At 44.7% G+C, this 17722-nt stretch overlaps 2 protein-coding genes across 2 annotated transcripts in view; both read right to left on the bottom strand.

Moving 5' to 3' along the window:
* Positions 1 to 20: 20 nt before the first annotated feature.
* Positions 21 to 4372, bottom strand: LOC118087091 (uncharacterized). The gene is made up of 2 exons (XM_035119419.2): positions 3861 to 4372; positions 21 to 2102 (listed from the first exon to the last, which is right to left on the bottom strand). Exons 1-2 carry the CDS (start codon positions 4191 to 4193, stop codon positions 666 to 668), a joined length of 1770 nt encoding a protein of 589 aa, XP_034975310.1. The 5' UTR covers positions 4194 to 4372; the 3' UTR covers positions 21 to 665.
* A 4125-nt stretch (positions 4373 to 8497) lies between these two features.
* BEAN1 (brain expressed associated with NEDD4 1) overlaps positions 8498 to 17722 on the bottom strand; it is a 48805-nt gene continuing 39580 nt past the window's right edge. Inside the window, exon 6 of the mRNA XM_035121020.2 lies at positions 8498 to 11917. Within this exon, the coding sequence (XP_034976911.1) occupies positions 11563 to 11917 (355 nt within the window). The 3' untranslated portion in view covers positions 8498 to 11562. The remainder of the gene's footprint in view (positions 11918 to 17722) is intronic.

The following is a 17722-nucleotide window of genomic DNA, read 5'->3' as shown; positions in this document are numbered from 1 at the left end:
AAGATTACAGGGAGAGAAAATCATTTTCACACTTTTATTCCAAAAAAGTAGCTCCCCACCCCTATTGATGCAGAAATAGTTTAGCAGGGAAATATTTTATTCTTCTACAGTGGCCCACCAGTTTGCAAACACTGTCAAGCCACCTTTTTTTAGTAAGTCTACCCATTTCACTTATACAGTCTGTGTTCTGCTTGAAATTTAAATCCAGCTGTTCGTGCAGTAAGTGAGGAGAGTGCTAGGAATTTATGACTTAGCAGGTGCCTATTGATTTTTGTAGGGGTCTTTGTTGGGCACACAAGCACAGAATGGTCTTGAGTAATGTAGCATAATGGCATTGAAATGGGGTATATATCTCAGTAAGGTTTAGGTGAGTGCTTTTTCCTGCTATAGGACAGTACAGTCCTACGTAAGTGTACGCAGAAGTAGATTTTAATTAAGTAGAGTACTTAATAAATAGGCACAGTATTTGGCTGTTTTATTATTGTACCTCAATAGTTTTCTTCTGCCCTCCTCTGCTTTTCTCTAAACTCCACCAAAGGCAAATGATGGTTGTGGAACGACAAAGAAGGAAGCTGCTTGGCACGAGGCATTCCACCACCTACAACCCTCCATTCTCAAGAAACCACCTGCTGTTTGGCCGCAGAAGGCTCTGTTGGACTAATTTTTTAATCATCTTTGTTTATAATGACATAACCCTCTGGGCTAGTTTCATTCACTGGTACAACACAACTATCGGAGCCTGCAAAAGAGGAGTGACATCCTTCCCCTCTGCACTGAATGTTTGCTGGAACACCGCCATGATATCCAACCTCAGGGTGGGTGATACAAGTTGAGTCGGGTGGTTCACCCATGTGCCTAAGGTACTCCGCAGTTTCCCCTGATCCTGGAATGCCTACCAGAAGTCTCTCATAACCTGAGCCACCCGTGGGACAATTGCACCCAGCGATATTGCAGAAGAGCGCTGATGAGTAGAGGTCAATGTTGTAGCCCTCTCTATCCCTACCGGGTTGGTCTGAAAGTTTCATCCTAGAATGTTGCAGTTCCTGGATGCCTCTCTTGGTACTTAGGGATTCTGGACCTGCTGTTTCCTCTACGGGATACACAAGACACTCTACACCATCTTCCTTAAGATTAGCCAAGGATGAGTCACAGGTTCCCTCTTTGCTTGCATAGTTGCATGCCATGAATTTATTGTTGTGATGCGGCGTGTTCCCTTTCAGTTCTTTTGGCTGGTCTGTTGAATCTGATTCATGAATTGCAAGGCAGCTCATGGCATCGCAGATCTGAGATTCAATAGTCTCCCGAGAGGATTCTTGGCTCCTGTAGCCATAAGGGACTTTGCCTTCCAAAGCAACATCATTAAGTATGGCTAAGGCTTGGGGACCACTGGCACCAGGAGAAAGGAAAGTGAGTGGCCATGGTTTATTTGCTGGTTGGCCCTGCCCTGACCCAGGGAGTCCTGTGTTCCGAGTCTTGTCCTCTGAGGCTTTTGGATGGGGCTCTGAAAAGTGGAGCGGCTTTTGCGCAATGACAATGTCACTGTATTTAATCAAGAAATCCTCACTATCGGAGCTTTTGATGCAGGAGTTTGCCAAAGCACTTCCCTGGGCTTGGCTTGCATTTTGCTCACTTGTGAATTTGGAAGCAGCCGGTGGAGTCTCTTCTGTAGTCAATTTGAGACAAAGTTCATTTCTTTGCTCACCATTTTCAGCTGCTTCAGAGGCCAGCTTGCTGTGGGTCTGCTGAAGATCAAGCGTCTCACTTCCTCCTCCAATAATCATGTATTCCTTTCTCTGGCAGGGCCAGTGCTTACTGTTTATGTTATCTTCAGGAGAGCAATGGTTTTGGGCTCTTCTCTTCTGTAGGATATCCACCAGATCGCTGTCTCTTACATCCTCTGCAATTTCAAGGAGGTCTTCACACTGGATTCGTGCAAGGAATATTTCAAAGGCAGCTTGTTCCGTTTCCTCCTCACTGAGCTTCTTGGCCAGTGAAAACTCTGTGGTGGTAGTTGCAACGTAGCCAATTTCCTTCAGTAGCTTTTCTACTATGCCTTCTGGGAGAACAGATTGCACATAGTAGACAAAGTTTCCTGTAAAAGTCTGGGGAGGGTGGGGGAGAAGAGTGAGGTTAGGCAACAAGATGGATGGGGAAAATCAAGCACTCGGTGCTGTTATGGGTTGTTGTAGCCCATACAATGCTCTACAATGTTGGAAGAACCATAGCTCAGTGTTGGCGCCCAAGCTTTGCATGTAGAATGTCCCAAGTACAATTTTTAGCATCTGAATACTGAAAAATTCAAGACACACAAAAGAAAAGTACTTATTCACACCACACAAACTACGGTATCCACTCCGCCAGCTTCCAAGGACTACTGGAACTTCAGCCTTTCCTTGCTCCTGTTTTTCCTTATGGCATGGCTGGGGAACCTTTGACATCCCCCCCTCCATGATGTTGCTGGGACTGGGTATTGTCAGTTCCAGCCAGCATGGCCAATGGTCCACAGATGGTGGGAGTTTGTCATCCAGCAACATCTGGAGAGACACAGATTCCCTGTCTCTGCTTCCCCTAGCACTCCAATTCGAAATGTGCCCATTGTTCTGAAAAGGTAGGTGGTCCCTGTTCTCGGCCTTATGGACGAATTAAAGGTAAAGGGACCCCTGACCATTAGGTCCAGTCGTGACTGACTCTGGGGTTGCGCGCTCATCTCGCATTATTGGCCGAGGGAGCCGGCGTATAGCTTCCAGGTCATGTGGCCAGCATGACAAAGCCGCTTCTGGCAAACCAGAGCAGCACATGGAAACGCCGTTTACCTTCCCGCTGTAGCGGTTCCTATTTATCTACTTGCATTTTGACATGCTTTCGAACTGCTAGGTTGGCAGGAGCTGGGACCAAGCAACGGGAGCTCACCCCGTCACAGGGATTCGAACCGCCGACCTTCTGATCAGGAAGCCCTAGGCTCAGTGGTTTAACCACAGCGCCACCTGGACAAATTAAAAACAAACAAATCACCAGGTTCAGATTGAATCCACTAAAAAGTTCTTAAAAGGAGATTGCCCATCTTTTAACAAAGGCGACCTTGTCCCCAAGAACATCTTCCACACCAGAGGACTTAAAAGTGAGCAATGTATCACCATTAAAAGAAGAGGCAGTGCTTTCCCCCCAGGGTTGCTGTGATGATGTAATGCAGGGGGTGGAGAGAATTGGACAGGGAATGGGGAGACTCAGGGCAGATACACACTCCACATTTAAAGCATACCCAACATACTTTTAAAGCACAGGACTTCCCCCAAAGAATCTTGGGAACTGTAGTTTGTCAAGGATGCTGGTAAGGACACCTCTGTGAGGGGGAAACTACAGACCCCAGGATTATTTGGGGGGAAACCATGTGCTTTAAATGAGCATTGAGTACAATAAATAAATAAATAAATAAATAAATAAAAATACATTTATACGCCACTCATCTGGCTGGCTTTCCCCAGCCACACAGGGCAGCTTCCAACAAAAGATTAAAAATACATTAAAACATCAGTCATTAAAAACTTCCCTAAACAGGGCTGCCTCCAGATGTATGCTTTCATGTTCAAATCCCCACTCTCCTGCAAAACTTGAGTGATCCTTGGGCCAGCCACTGCCTCTCAACCTAGGCCTACCTCACAGGGTTGCTGTGAGGAGGCAATGGGGCGGGAAGAACCATGTACACCACCTTGGAGGAAAGGGTGGGTGTATCAATGCAGAAATAAAATAAACTTCCCCCACCCCACCTCTAGGGCAGCAACCCCTGGAGGGCACCGCCTTCGCTTGCCCCTGCTGCTTGCTCCAAGGCGGCCCGCCGGACCCCAAGGCGGCTGCCCGCTTACCTTGAGCGACTTGATCTCTTTCCTCCACGGAGAGAGGAAGAGGTTGACGCAAATCAGCTCCAGGAACTCGAAGGCTTTGAGCAGCTTCCGAAAGACGACGCCCCCCGTTTCCCCCTTGGCCGCCAGGCAGCTCTCAGCGAGGCCGGCGACGTCGAAGCCCCCCGGAGCCCCCGCCAAGCCGGGCTCCGAGGCCAGCAGGCTCCGCGCGCGGCTCTTCACGGCCGCCTCGTTGCAGACCAGAAGTTTCCCTTCCGCCCCGTTGGCGCGGTAGAAGGCGAGGTAGTCCCGGAGCAGCTCGCGCGCGGCGCCCGCCCCGGCCGCGGGTCTCTTCATTGCGCCCAGCCAGCCTGCGCGAGAGATGGAGACGACGCTTTCTCCCTTGAAATAAGGGCAAGAGGTGTTTTTTGAAGAAAAAAAAAATTAAGGCACAAACACACAACGCGCTCGAGGACTTTTAAGGACTCATCCGGACTGAGGAAGTTGTGGCTACATCGGAGCTCGCCCTGCTTCAGCCTCTTCATTGGCCTGCTCATTGATCTGCTCGGGATTTAAATGGCTACGCCGGCTGTCACTCAAGGGTGGATCAAAAGGACTTTTGTTGCCGACCCGAATCAGGAAGTGGTGGGGAATTCGAGGCGCGTCAAAACGAAAGTGAAAAGAGCCGCTTGGGAGGGTGTCTGACGCTCTTGGGCGTCTGAAGAGTGGACGCTGGAATGTTGCTTGAGAATGTGGCATTCAACTTTTTTCCTACTCGGAGTAAACCTATTGAGATGCCAACTTGCGCCTATTGATTTCAGGCTGTGTATACAGCATATGTTCAAAGGACGTTTATTAAACCAGATGTCGTCCCACCTACCCCCAAGAATCCTGGGAACTGTAGTCCCCCCCCAGCTGCAATTCCCATTACAGTAACCTAAAAAAATAAATAAACCCCCCACGATTCTTTGGAGGAAATCATCTGCCTGCTCTGTGTAGAATTTAGTTGGTTACAACCCTATTTGTTGTACTTCTTACCCATTCTTCAATCCAATGGTTCCTAGGCAAAATTCAACATTTATTTTATGTTATTTCATAAATTTGTGTTCCCATCTTTGTTCCCAAAGGAGCCCAATAATAAAACAATAGCATTAAAAATGAAAGAAACTTTTAAAACTCTCAAAAACAATTTAAAACATCTAAAAACCTTTCAGAACAACCACATACTGTCACAGCTAATAATTTCAGCATTATGAGGATGAGTGTCTTTCATCCATCAAATGCCTGGATAAATAGGGATGTTTAAAAATTTCTCCTGAATGTTAATAATGAAGCAGGCAGATGGACCTAACCAGGGAGGGCATTCCACAAATGGGGAACCATTTGTTACTCTGCCTCAGGTAGCAAAATATTGTTATGAGTTGGGAGGGTAAGTCTCCGTGAAACCTTGGGCCTCCTTCCAAGCCTTCCATCTGGTATCTGTAAATGCAGAATGCATAGCTGCCAAGTTATCCCTTTTTTTAAGGGAAATTCCCTTATGCTGAATAGGCTTCCTCGCGAGAAAAGGGAAAACTTGGCAGCTATGGCAGAATGTATGTGAGGAAGCCTGCCAAACTACTCCCTTTGTCAAGGGAATGGCTTTAGCAGGCCGGTTAAGTGCTCATCAGCATCTCAGAGAAAGTGCTAAGTGGTGGTGCTCTTCAGGATAGGTGGACAATTTCCCCACATTCCCCTCACCTGGCCAGGTGATCCTCTTTAGCCAGAGTTGTTGTTATTGTGCGCATGAGCTAAAAAGCTGAATGCTAGAAGCTGCACACAAAGAGATTTGCTTGCACTGTGTTGGATTTTGGGGCTCCCCTGGAAACCTAAAGGGGGAGCAATATCTATGGAGCTGCTGTGAGGGGGAGCAATATCTATGGAGCTCCATCATGTGCTCAGTGTAAGTAAAGCCATATATCCCAAAGATACCAGAGCAGGGGGTCTCAAACTTTTTCAGCAGGGGACCAGTCCACTGTCCCTCAGACCTTGTGGGGGGCTGGACTATATTTTGAAAAAGAGAGAGAAAAGAACGAGGGGTGATGAGCGGCTCGCGAAAGGGCTCCAGAGGAGCTGCTTTAAATGGCGGCCACTCGAGAGGGGCGCTCAGCCAACTGTGGCTCCTATGTCTTGCGAGAGGCAGGGGTTGGCGGCAGCGGCAGCAGCAGAGGGATGACGAGCGGCGTGCGAAAGGGTTCCAGAGAGGGGCTGGCACCAACAAAGCCCAGGGCAGGGCAGGGAAGGAGGAGGCGCAGCCGCCGTGTGAGGGAGAGGGAAAGAACACGTGTGCTGGCAATCCACATTCGCGGGCCGGATTTAGAAGGCAATTGGGCCTGATCTGGCCCGCGGGCCTTAGTTTGCCAACTCATGCACCAGAGTCTCCACTGACCTTCATTCCAAGGAAACTCAACCCTGGGCAGGTGTTTGGGACTGCTGGATTCTCTCACTGCTCAGAGATTGAGGTGCCCTCATGGGCTGAGGGTTGTTGCCCATGTTAGCTCTACTAGTAGATCCACTGAAAGTGATGGAAATTTAAGCCCCATTTAAATTTCAGTGGGTCTACTCTTGAGTATGACTTAGCATGCCCTTAGTGCAGGCATCCCCAAACTTCGGCCCTCCAGATGTTTTGGACTACAATTCCCATCTTCCCCGACCACTGGTCCTGTTAGCTAGGGATCATGGGAGTTGTAGGCCAAAACATCTGGAAGGCCACAGTTTAGGGATGCCTGCCTTAGTGTTTGGATTAAAAACTGGCTTTGCAATGATGTCTCTTCTGAGAATTTTATTATATTCTGCCTAGCATGGTTTTTCCTGCTGCTGCAATATTATGGTGAGAAAAGTCTGCAGCTGCTAATACTCTGCGCCCCTCTGAGGTACAGAACAGTGATTCTATCCATATTGAGTCAGGCAACTCTGGATAAGGCATACCACAAAGACTCCATATCTCAACCACCTGCCAAATCCTACTCCATGTCAAGTTAGCAAAATAAGTGTTTGCTTTCATGATCTAATTAGACAGCTGCTTCAAGAGTCTTCCATGAATTGACCTGTGATTACTTTTGAGTTGCAATCAACAACATCATAATGTTATAGAGCAGAAATGCCTTATTCCCCAAAGTACCAGGATGGATCTTTCGAGCATCATTTATAAATTAATAACCATAATTTCCTTAAGGAGTCATGATGATGCACTTGCCCTTCAATAGAAATATAAAAATGGGCTTTCACATTCCAGATCTGATAATTGTCCAAGATTCAAAGAGTATTTTAGACTGAAAACACTTCAGAGTGAAAACTATGAATGAAAACAGGCAAAATCCAAACACACTGGTGTTTGAAACCAGTAGAGGTTCGCCACATCATGTAAGGAAGGTAGAACTGGCTGCAATTTTCCCCCTCCTTCCACTTCCAGGTACTGTGTTTAAGTCTTGTTCTGGGAAAGATAAGAACGTAGAAAGCTGTCTTATACAAAGTCAGACCATTGGCCCACCCAGTTCAACATTGCCCACACTAACTGGCAGCAGCCCTCCAGGCTTTCAGGCAGGGGTCTCTCCTAGTCCTACCCGGAGATGCTGGGGCTTGTACCTGGGTCCTTTTGCATGCAGAACAGATGCTGTACCACTGAGCTCTGTTCCTTCCCTATGGCCCTCATCCAGGCATGCGTGAGCAGCCAGAGCAATAGATGGACACTATCTGGCAGTCAAAACAGGTAATGGCGGGCAGGGGTGGTGGTGCTGGTCCAATGGTAGCTCAGCTAGCCTGGCGATTGTTGCATTGCAGCAGAATTGTTGGGAAGGGTGAAGGAGTGTGTCTTGCTGTCACTTTGTTGGATATCTTGGCCATAGATCTATATAAGGCCATCATTGCTTTGCAGCTTCTAATGTCCCTAAAGTGCCACAAGTCTCTTTCTTCTGTTTTTGCCCTGGTGGACTGATATAGCTCCATCACCAGAAGTGATGACGATGATGAGGATTATTTTGTACACCCTAATGAAAGAAAGGAAGCACAGGAAGGGAATGTGTGATGAACGGACACTTGTCCTACCCCCAGCTTGCACACAATGACAGAAGGGAGAAGATGGAGCAGCAAAGTCTCCACCAGTCTGACCCTTTCCTTTCCAGGCAATTGTACAGATTGGGCCCAGAGGGAGAGGGCAAGGACTAGGCAGGGGTGACTAGCAACAAGGAGGATGGGCTACTCAGAAGGCATCTTGATTGAGGGTCCCCCTAAAACCTGGAGCCATCGCTGTTGACATTTGATAGACCACTTTTCAATTTGCGCTCCCAAAGGGGGGATAACAAATAACATGATTCCAATAAGTAAAACAGTGCAATATCAAAACTGCTACACACACATTCATTCACATCGTCCATTCAAAACTCTCATACATGGTTCCCTCCCAGCCCCAAATCCTAGGAACTGTAGTTTGTTAAGGTTTCTAAGAGTTGTTAGGGACTCTCTCAACAAATTACAGTTCCCAGGAGTCTTTGATGGAAAACGTAAAAGTGGTATAAGAGGGCTTTAAATGGATGGTGTGGCTGTGACCACACTCACTGAATGATATATGAGAAATAACAAAGCAGCAAAAATAAAGCACCAGAGGGGGTTAAGTCCCGAAGTCATGGAAGCATAAAACTGTCTTTACTTGGTTACAAAATTGTATCACTGAGAGGGATAAACAAACAGTTTGTATAAGGGCTTTCCAGAGTTCTAGTGCTGCAACCAAGTAGAACCCTTTTCTGGTGAAAGTGAATCCATGGTCCATGGAGGAACCCATTATAATCTTCTGAACACCCCAAAATTCTTTGGAACACCATCTGAAAAACCCTTGCCTTATATCCACCTGTTGGAGCAAAGTTATGAGATAATTTGGATGTCTTTGTGGGGTTTAGATTACAGGTTTCGGTCAATCACCATCCATCAACAACAAACAGCATTTTTATCCTGATGTCCTTCCAAGGAACTTGGGCACAGTCTCTTTTGCACCTTTCCCAGCCTCACAACATACCTGTGAGGTAGGTGAGATGTGAGCAACTGGCTCATGGTCACCGAGGGAAGCCTCACTGCTGAGTGGGTATTTCAACCTGCATCTTCTCAAGTTTCTAGTCCAGCATATCACACTGGCTCCTTCCAGTCAGATTTGTGCATTTCATTGCTTTATAAAGACAACTGGAGAAATTTGAGGGTCAAGCTAGACATGATGTTAAAATTGGCATTTAATATACAGGATTTTTTTTAAAAGGTTCAAATAAAGCTTTGGGGCAGGGACTGATAAGTATTGGGGTGGTAGCAGGTCTCAAGCGGGGAATTTACTCTGTTCCTTCCTGATTTCTTCTTCTTCTCTGGAGCTGCTATTTGTCATGACCTCAGAGTCCAGCAGTGATCAAGGCTCAAAGCCGGAGGCTTACGAGTCTCCAGCTACAGAGGTAGACTAGATTCACAGCTTTGAGCCTGCTCTTGGAGATCAGGAGGAAACCCCCCCCCCCCAAGCTTGCCAGACAGGAGCCATTCCCTACCACTAGGGCCTAGACCTAGAGTCAGAGCCAGGACTTCCACTAGCATCTTTCCCTGAGCCTAAGGAATCCAGTGCCTCCTGATGGTCACTGGTCCAGCAGTGTAGAGCATACACTGGAAGGGAGGCGATGGAATGGAGGATAAGTGCCTGTCTTCAGGCCAGAGTGTAGGCCCTTTAAGAATTTAAAGTTATCTACAAGAGGGTGGAGCCTGGGAGAGGTAGTCTGGGAGCAGAGGCTGTAGAAAGGCTGTCTGCTCACTTGGTGCTGTCCGTGGTCCTGCAACTCCTGACCTGACTTGCTCAGGGGGGCCCAGCATCAGTCCAGGAGACAATACTCTATTGCAGGCATAGGCAAACCCAGCCCTCCAGATGTTTGGGAACTACAACTCCCATCATCCCTAGCTAACAGGACTAGTGGGCAGGAATGATGGGAATTGCAGTCTCAAAACATCTGGAGGGCCGAATTTGCCTATGCCTGCTCTATTGGCATTCCCCTGCCCCCAGCACAAATATTGGCTTTGGGATTTCCCCCCCAAAACTGCAGCAGGGGAGGAAAATGTTAAATCACCCTTCCACCCCTGCTGTGACCCTGATAATCATAAGCCGCTACCACCCTGCCCCAAGTTGACGCTGTTTGCATTTTAAAAAAGGAACTCTGCACATTGCATGCAAATACACATTTAACATCAACTCTATTTTGGCTCTGAGTAGTTGTTAGGTGCAGTTGCTAAACATGATCTTCACAAGCAGAGGCAGTATACCTTTGCATAGTAGACACCAGAGACACAATAAGGCAAGGCAATCCATCACCTATATGCCTGGCTGCTTGTGAACGTGTCAGAGACAGATGATTTGTCCCTGTCAGAAACAAAATGTTGGGTCAGATGTACCTTGGTCTTACGCAGAAAATAAGGAGACCAGAGCTGCTTTTTAGTCCCAATGATCCTGTGAGGGAGAAGAGCTAGCAATTTGCCCAAGGCCACCTAGCAAGCTGTGGAAATACGAAGGGATTTGAACACAGCTCTTCTATATTCCAAACTCAGCACTCAAATGACTGCATCACATGCCTCTTCTTAGTAAGACCTCTCCCAGTAAAAACAGGGGAATGCATATTTTCTTTTGATTTCCAGTTCTTTGGTATGCAACACAATAATCACGTCTCATATCATAATAAATCTCCCCCGACAGCTTGATCACTGAGGTGGGTAGGGGAAAAGGTTTATGACAGAAAGTAGACATAATATTTGGGTTTGGAACTGGGTTAGCTCAGTTAGAAATTTAACTGGGAAGCCTCCTGTCTCATTCTCTTAAATACACATACATTTCCCTGCTTATAAAATGGGAATATTCTGATACAAACTAAGGATATCTTTTTATCTCTCTTGAGCTGAACTCTACAGCTAAATGAAACACTGAATCCTCTCCTATTACTAAGTCACTGGCTTACATCTACTAACAATTCTTAAAAAGATAGATGCAAACCCTTTATCGTATATTCCTTTTGTTCTAAGACATGCAAAGCACTGTAACAAACCTGACAACTAGGTTTGACCGTATGACATACCAGTACATCTACATTAGAAGTATTTTAGCCAGATGTGCTTTCAAATGCTACAAAAAGACCTACAGGAGATACCCTAGCACAGGAGTTCCCAAACTGTGGTCCATGGACCAAGCTTCACTCAGGTGTGTCTGTGGATTTGTGGTTGAAGACGGGAGATGGCACATCCATTGCATTAAATATCCAGATTGGTTTTTGACGGTATTGTTATTGCTTCTTTCATTTTGCAATAGGTAACAATAAAGAAAAGAAGCAATAACAATACATTTAAAAGCTGTAGCATCTAGTACAGAGCATTTCAGTTGCTACAATATGCAGAACAATCATTAAGATTGTCAAATGGTTCATTGGGTATGGAGGAAAGTTTGGGAACCACTGCCCTAGTAGATGCATTTATTGTTTTACATTTCACGGGGAGAAGAACAATCTAAAACAGAAAGAAGAATGTGTAGCTAAACTTTCACCCCCCCCCGTAAAAACAAAACCCACAAGTAGAAAATAGATAAAGTTTTGTTAAGTATTATGGGTAGGTGGGTGATTATTATTCCAGGTTATCACCCTTTCTTAGTCTTGAAGGATTCCTTCAGAAGCACAGGTCAGGAATCATTGCCCTTTTACATTATTCTGTTGAAAAAAGTCTGATAGTGTTCTGTAGAGGTTTTCAGTAAATCCAGTGGGACCAGTGGAATAGGGATGTTCTGTTCACACACAACAGTTTCGTAGGGAGGGGCAGCTTCCATTGGGAACGATGATGACAAGGAAATGGAAGGGATAGGTTGCTGCAGGCCCTGCAATCCGACCAAATACCCAGCATCCCTTTCTCCTGCAGCCCCTGGAGTCACCTCTTCTTCCCAGGGAATGTTTACAGCGGAGTCATTCCATCGACAAGGGTCTATCAGGGAGTAAGGCGGAGGGTCATCTGTAGGAATACAGATTTGCACAGCTCCAGGCCCCACACACTCGTCATAACTGTAAGAAAACAGCCTCAGGTTAGCTTTGCCGCATAAATATCAGAAGAGAATCGTGCTTACAAGAGAAGAAGAAATGACAAACAGGGAGAAAAGTTTTAGCAAATGACCTATCTGTTCATAGCACTTGCTCTTAGGTTGGGAGGGATAGAACTGTCCATTTTCATTTTTTCCAAGCTTAAATTCTTTCCTCCATATTTCTACAGCAATTTGTAATTTAAAAAAATTCTCATGAAAATTCAGCAGCATTTTGGATAATATTATCCCAATACTCACATTTTTGTATGCAGTTTTACGTAATCTACACATTTTTTTTTGCAAAACAACATTCTCTAATACAATGCATATTTTGTATCTTATGTTCACAAATATACACATTTTTATGTACATGCATTTGTTTTTATGCATTTTTGTACACATTGCAAGATTTGGCGAATTCTGAAGGATGGCTGTGTTATGATTCTATATTGTCTTGGAAAATGCAACTTTGGTAGGTTTGCCTTCAAATGTGATCTGTACTGAATCCCCACCCCCCAATACCAAGTCACAAGAAGCAGATTACTTCAGTGTTAGGTTAGCCACACTGGCTATACAAATATTACATATCATTCTATTGATTTCTGATGTTCAGGCTCTGTGTCCTGTTGCTTCTTAAAAACTAAAATGACACCATCCGCGCAAAAGAGGGAGGTATATCAGCTGGGGAGAATTTCCTGAAACAGCCCAATGAGGACCACTGGAATGCAGGGCAGACTGTTGTTGGGGAAAACAGACTCCACACTCCAAGATTTTGCTACAGGTCCCACTGATGACAGTGATGTGAGCAAGCACAGGAATGCAGTCTTAGGGTTATAATTCTTGTTTGAGCAATCAAAACCAAGCTGTTCTAATTCACTGCAGTCCATAACCTTGTGGCTAATGCAGGATTAATGCTTTCTGAACATACAAATGTTCACTCTCTGTGGGCTCCTGAGTAAGGATTCTGCTTCATTGGTTTCTAATGCACAATTAAGGTTTCAAAAAGCTGTGAACACTGCTCAGATATACCTTTTGGAGGTAATGAAACATAGGATGCATTTCAGAAGCTGGCAATGGCAGAAGGAAGACCCCTGGAGGAAGTTGAGGGTGGGGTGGGAGGACAGGATGAGGAAGTGGGGGGTTAGAGGAATACAAAGTTGATGAGGCAAGCATTTTTGCAACAAAAGTAGCTGGGAATATATTAGGAATAAAGGATGCTGTGCCATTTCCTAAAGAGCCCACAATAAGAAGTTATCAAAGAGTCCATAAAAAAGGATCTCCAGAATTAGTTTCACTCTTTGATTAAAAACTTCTTGGGCACAACATAATTTTGAACACAGTTTTCTGAGTCTGAGCTAGAGGGCTGTTATCTGTGTGACACATGCTAATTTAGGCCACCCCCAGGCACCAGTTGACAGAATGGTAGGTTAAATGATGGGATTCTAATAACCCTACAATGAAAAGATGTCAGATTTCCATTACAATTGTCTTTTTAAAAAACAGCATTGCGTTATAATATACATGTGTGTGAGAGGTAGGAAGGGTGGGTGGGTGGGAGTTGCTGCTTCCAACAGAACTGTGGGAGAGAAGCAATATCTCAGTGTTGGAGCACATGCTACCGGTATGTATACTGGCAAGGTCTTGGGCTCAGTCCATTGCCCAGTGGTGGTAGCTTCCCACTGGGACTGGTAGGGTGGAAGGCAGGGAGAACAACAGTAGGTGGAGCCAGAGCCAATGGCAGGCGGGGCAACACTGAGACTATAAAGGCAACACTGAGACTAAGGAGGAGGCTGATGAGCAGTTCCACTCTCTGGGCTGGATGTAAGAAAGGAGGCAGCTAGATGGGGAGCTGGCTGGGGCACACTGAGGTTGGTGGGGCTCTGCCCAATTGGCCCCATCGACCAGCTTCCATTGCCATTACATTTCCAGAATTGTAGAGTTGGAAGGGACCCCATGGGTCATCTGGTCCAACCCCTTGCAAGGTGATGGGAAGACCTTTTATAATAATAATAACGATGATGATAATACTAATAATACTAATATATTATTTATACCCCGCCCATCTGGCTGGGTTTCCTCAGCCACTCTGGGCAGCTTCCAACAGAATATTAAAATCTATTGAACATTAAAAGCTTCCCTAAACAGGGCTGCCTTCAGATGCCTTCTAAAAGTTTGGTAGTTGTTTTTCTCTTTGGTATCTGATGGGAGGGTGTTCCACAGGGCGGGTGCCACTACCGAGAAGGCCCTCTGCCTGGTTCCCTGTAACTTGCCTTCTCGCAATGAGGGAACTGCCAGATGGCCCTCGGCGCTGGACCTCAGTGTCTGGGCAGAACGGACACTGCCCAAGAGCCTAGAGAATTGTTTAAATCTATGGCAGACAGTACTGAACTAGCTGGATCAATGACCCAGCACATAGACAGCTACTATATATGTTCATAGCAGGTCCTGATTCCAATCTTGGCAGCTTGTAGTAGCAGTGTGATTTGTCATGTCTCAGTGGAAGTGAGTTTACCACACACACACACACACACACACACACACACAGAGGCAACATGAAAGAGATAACTAAACAGGCTGAAATTTGTAAGTTTTGATCTTGAGAACAAAGAAGAGAGAAAATTTTGAAGATGCTCCTTTTTACACAGGCATCCCCTTGATCTTTTGAAGCGAGTTTCCTATTTTAATTGCTGTGCTCTTTTAATGGGATTGTTCCATTGCATATTTTAATTATGGATGTTTATATTCTAACATGTTAATGGGATTGTTTTATGGTGCATTTTAATTATGGATGCTTATATTCTAATTTTTGTGTAATTGGCTGTTATATTTGTAAACTGCTTGGAAGCTTATTCTGGAATTAAGCAGTACTGTATATAAACAAACAAACAAAAAATTCTCCTGCAACTAGTCAAGGGAAACCATGATAACCAGAAAGCACATGGAGTGTGCTTCAAGAAGTTAGTGTGTGGGTTTGTGTGTACAGAATACAAAATCCAACCCCCCTTGGGCTCAAACCAGACCCAAGATCCATAGTCAGGATTTCCCCCATTTCTGGTAGCATAGAGCTGAGTGATCCTAGAGAATTGGTGAGATTGAAGGAACATCTACTCTTCAGTCACACAAATGGGAAGGATGACCCTGACGCTTTTTGAAGTACAAGCTAAGAAACGACATTGATATTTTCCAGAAGGGTTATGTGCCCAGCTCACTGTCAATGGCCAGTTTGCATAGGTAATAACAGCCTAGGACAGGCATCCCCAAACTGCGGCCCTCCAGATGTTTTGGCCTACAACTCCCATGATCCCTAGCTAACAGGACCAGTGGTTGGGGAAGATGGGGGTTGTAGTCCAAAACATCTGGAGGGCCAAAGTCTGGGGATGCCTGGCCTAGGAAAATATTTCAATGATGAACCAAACAAGGCTTCAAAAGGCTCATATGATAACCTTTTCATTTCACAGTTGTAGCAGGGAGAAGAGGAAGACAGTGTTACTCGGCGTCTTGCTATCTTGCCAAAAAAGTCAGTGGAACAAAAGTTATTGTCTGAATCATTTTTTTGTTTTGTCTTCAGTTTGGATTCTTTTCATTACTCTTCTGTTGCTGAGTTTTAGCTGCATTTGTCATCTGTTTCTAAGGCAGAAGGAATGAAACACTGGAAATCGTTTTTGCTTTTGCATAGGTTGGTTGCAGAATGTGGGTTTTCAGATTTTGAATTTTGGAACTGGGAATTGGGATGGATTTTATGCAACAGACTTTATGATGGCAGTTTTATTTTGCAGGCTCAAAGATCCCACTAACACCATATATTTAAAGGACTCTTATATCACTTTAACAGCCATGGTTCCCACCCCCAAGAATCCTAGGAACTGTGGTTTATTAAGGATGCTGACCTTACAGAGCTACAATTCCCAGCACCCACAATAAATTAGTTACCAGAATAATTCACGACTGTGATATTAGAATGACTTAAAAGTATGATGTGGGTGTGACCTAGACGTTGCTGGACTGCAAACCCACATCAGCCATAGCTAGCATGACCAATGGTTAGAGATGATGGCGGCTATAGTCAGCAACATTTGAAAGGGTGCAGGTCCCCAAGCATGGCTTTACTGAGACTCTAATGCAGGCACCCCCAAATTTCGGCCCTGCAGATGTTTTGGACTACAATTCCCATCTATCCCGACCACTGGTCCTGTTAGCTAGGGATCATGGGAGTTGTAGGCCAAAACATCTGGAGGGCTACAGTTTGGGGATGCCTACTCTAATGAAAACAGTTGTAACAGATGTTCTGGGAAGTTTTTGAGAAGCATTAACTGCACCAGCACAAAACAGAAACTGTTGATGAAGGGCAGCCAGATATCATTTGAACCTTCCTTTACAACAACAACAACAGCAACAACAACAACGCTTTGCATCTGCCATGTTAAAAAAATACCTTTCACATCAAATAAATCTGCCATGCTCACAGAGATCCTAGGTCCATGAGAAAGCCATTAATTCACATAAAGGGACGATTATAGATATCACTACCATCTAGTTAGGGTTGTCAAGACAAATTGACCGCATGGCTTCCATTTGATTGCCTTGTGAGCATGGCAGGATTGTGATTTTTTAAAAAGATAAAGAAATAAAACTCAAATGAGAGCTATAGCAATTTCCTTAAATCTAGTGTGAGAACCGATTAGGGATACATCTAGAGAGATAATCAAATTGAGTCCTAAATGAGATTTCAGTCATTTGTACATCAAAGCAATTAAATTATTAAACACCCCTAAGGCATCTTTCATAAATTAATTTCCCAATTAGAATTTTATATAAATAGTGTTTCTGCCCTAGACGTTCTTCAGCACGCGCACACACACACTGGTTCAGATTCATCCTGCAAACTGTTGAGTTGCAAGGTCTTAACCCTAGAAGATGCTAATTCTCTGCCATACGTTGACTTTGGTCCTGTTTCAATACCTGTCACTTTAGCATTCCTGGAGCGATCATTTCTGACAGCCCCATTTAGTTATGCAGTTGTAGACCTGAGAAGCAATGGGATAGTTTGCATGTACAAAAGTGGTGAACTGGCCCTTAGATTTTTGGCTAGTATTACTTCATAAAATGGAGGGGAACTTAGCAAAATTGAAAAACAATATTGCAATTCAGTATCAAAACCCTACTCCCTGCATATAACACAAAACAAACTCTGAGTTTTCGATTTTGGACCTGAGAATGCCAGTAATGAATGAATGAATGAATGAATAAATAAATAAATAAATAAAGTGTGTGTGTGTGTGTGTGTGTGGCTTTTCCATTACTATTTGATGCTGCTCTGTTTCAAATCTTCATCTTGGATCAGTGGAGTGAAAAACCAATCACACAATTCATTTAAGAATTCAAGCTGTCCAGAGGAGACAAGTCAGCTTGCCCTTTTCATATGATAACAGCTCCAACTGGATATCTATTCCTTCTAAAACTGTAGTTAAATAACTGATTGTGCTTATTAATCGATTCATCAGACAGCGCCATGAATTACACCATCCAGCCCTCCTCTCTTGTTTTTCTTGCCCACTTCTGCCAAAGAGAATATGAGACACACAAGGCATACCTCTTCTGCTCTGTAGGTGATTTGGAAACTATGCATTCAGTTTCCACCCTCAGAAAACTATTTAAAAAATCCATTTCTTACTCATCAACTTCTACAACATAATGCTTTCATTCATGGGAGCACTTTTGAAAAGCATTCCTTTGGAGGAATATGGGTGGGAAATATTATATTAATTTATTATTATTATTATTATTATTA

The sequence above is a fragment of the Zootoca vivipara genome, chromosome 6 (assembly GCF_963506605.1).
Source record: "Zootoca vivipara chromosome 6, rZooViv1.1, whole genome shotgun sequence".
Taxonomy (NCBI): domain Eukaryota; kingdom Metazoa; phylum Chordata; class Lepidosauria; order Squamata; family Lacertidae; genus Zootoca; species Zootoca vivipara.
This window is presented reverse-complemented; position numbering and strand designations above follow the sequence as displayed.

What these genes read in the sequence shown, in the direction of transcription:
- LOC118087091 (XM_035119419.2), bottom strand. Translation starts at nt 4,193, where the DNA reads ATGAAGAGACCCGCGGCCGGGGCGGGCGCCGCGCGCGAGCTGCTCCGG. An exon ending in AAGAGATCAAGTCGCTCAAG is followed by an intron (nt 2,103 to 3,860) that starts GTAAGCGGGCAG and finishes CACCCTCCCCAG; the next exon opens with ACTTTTACAGGAAACTTTGT.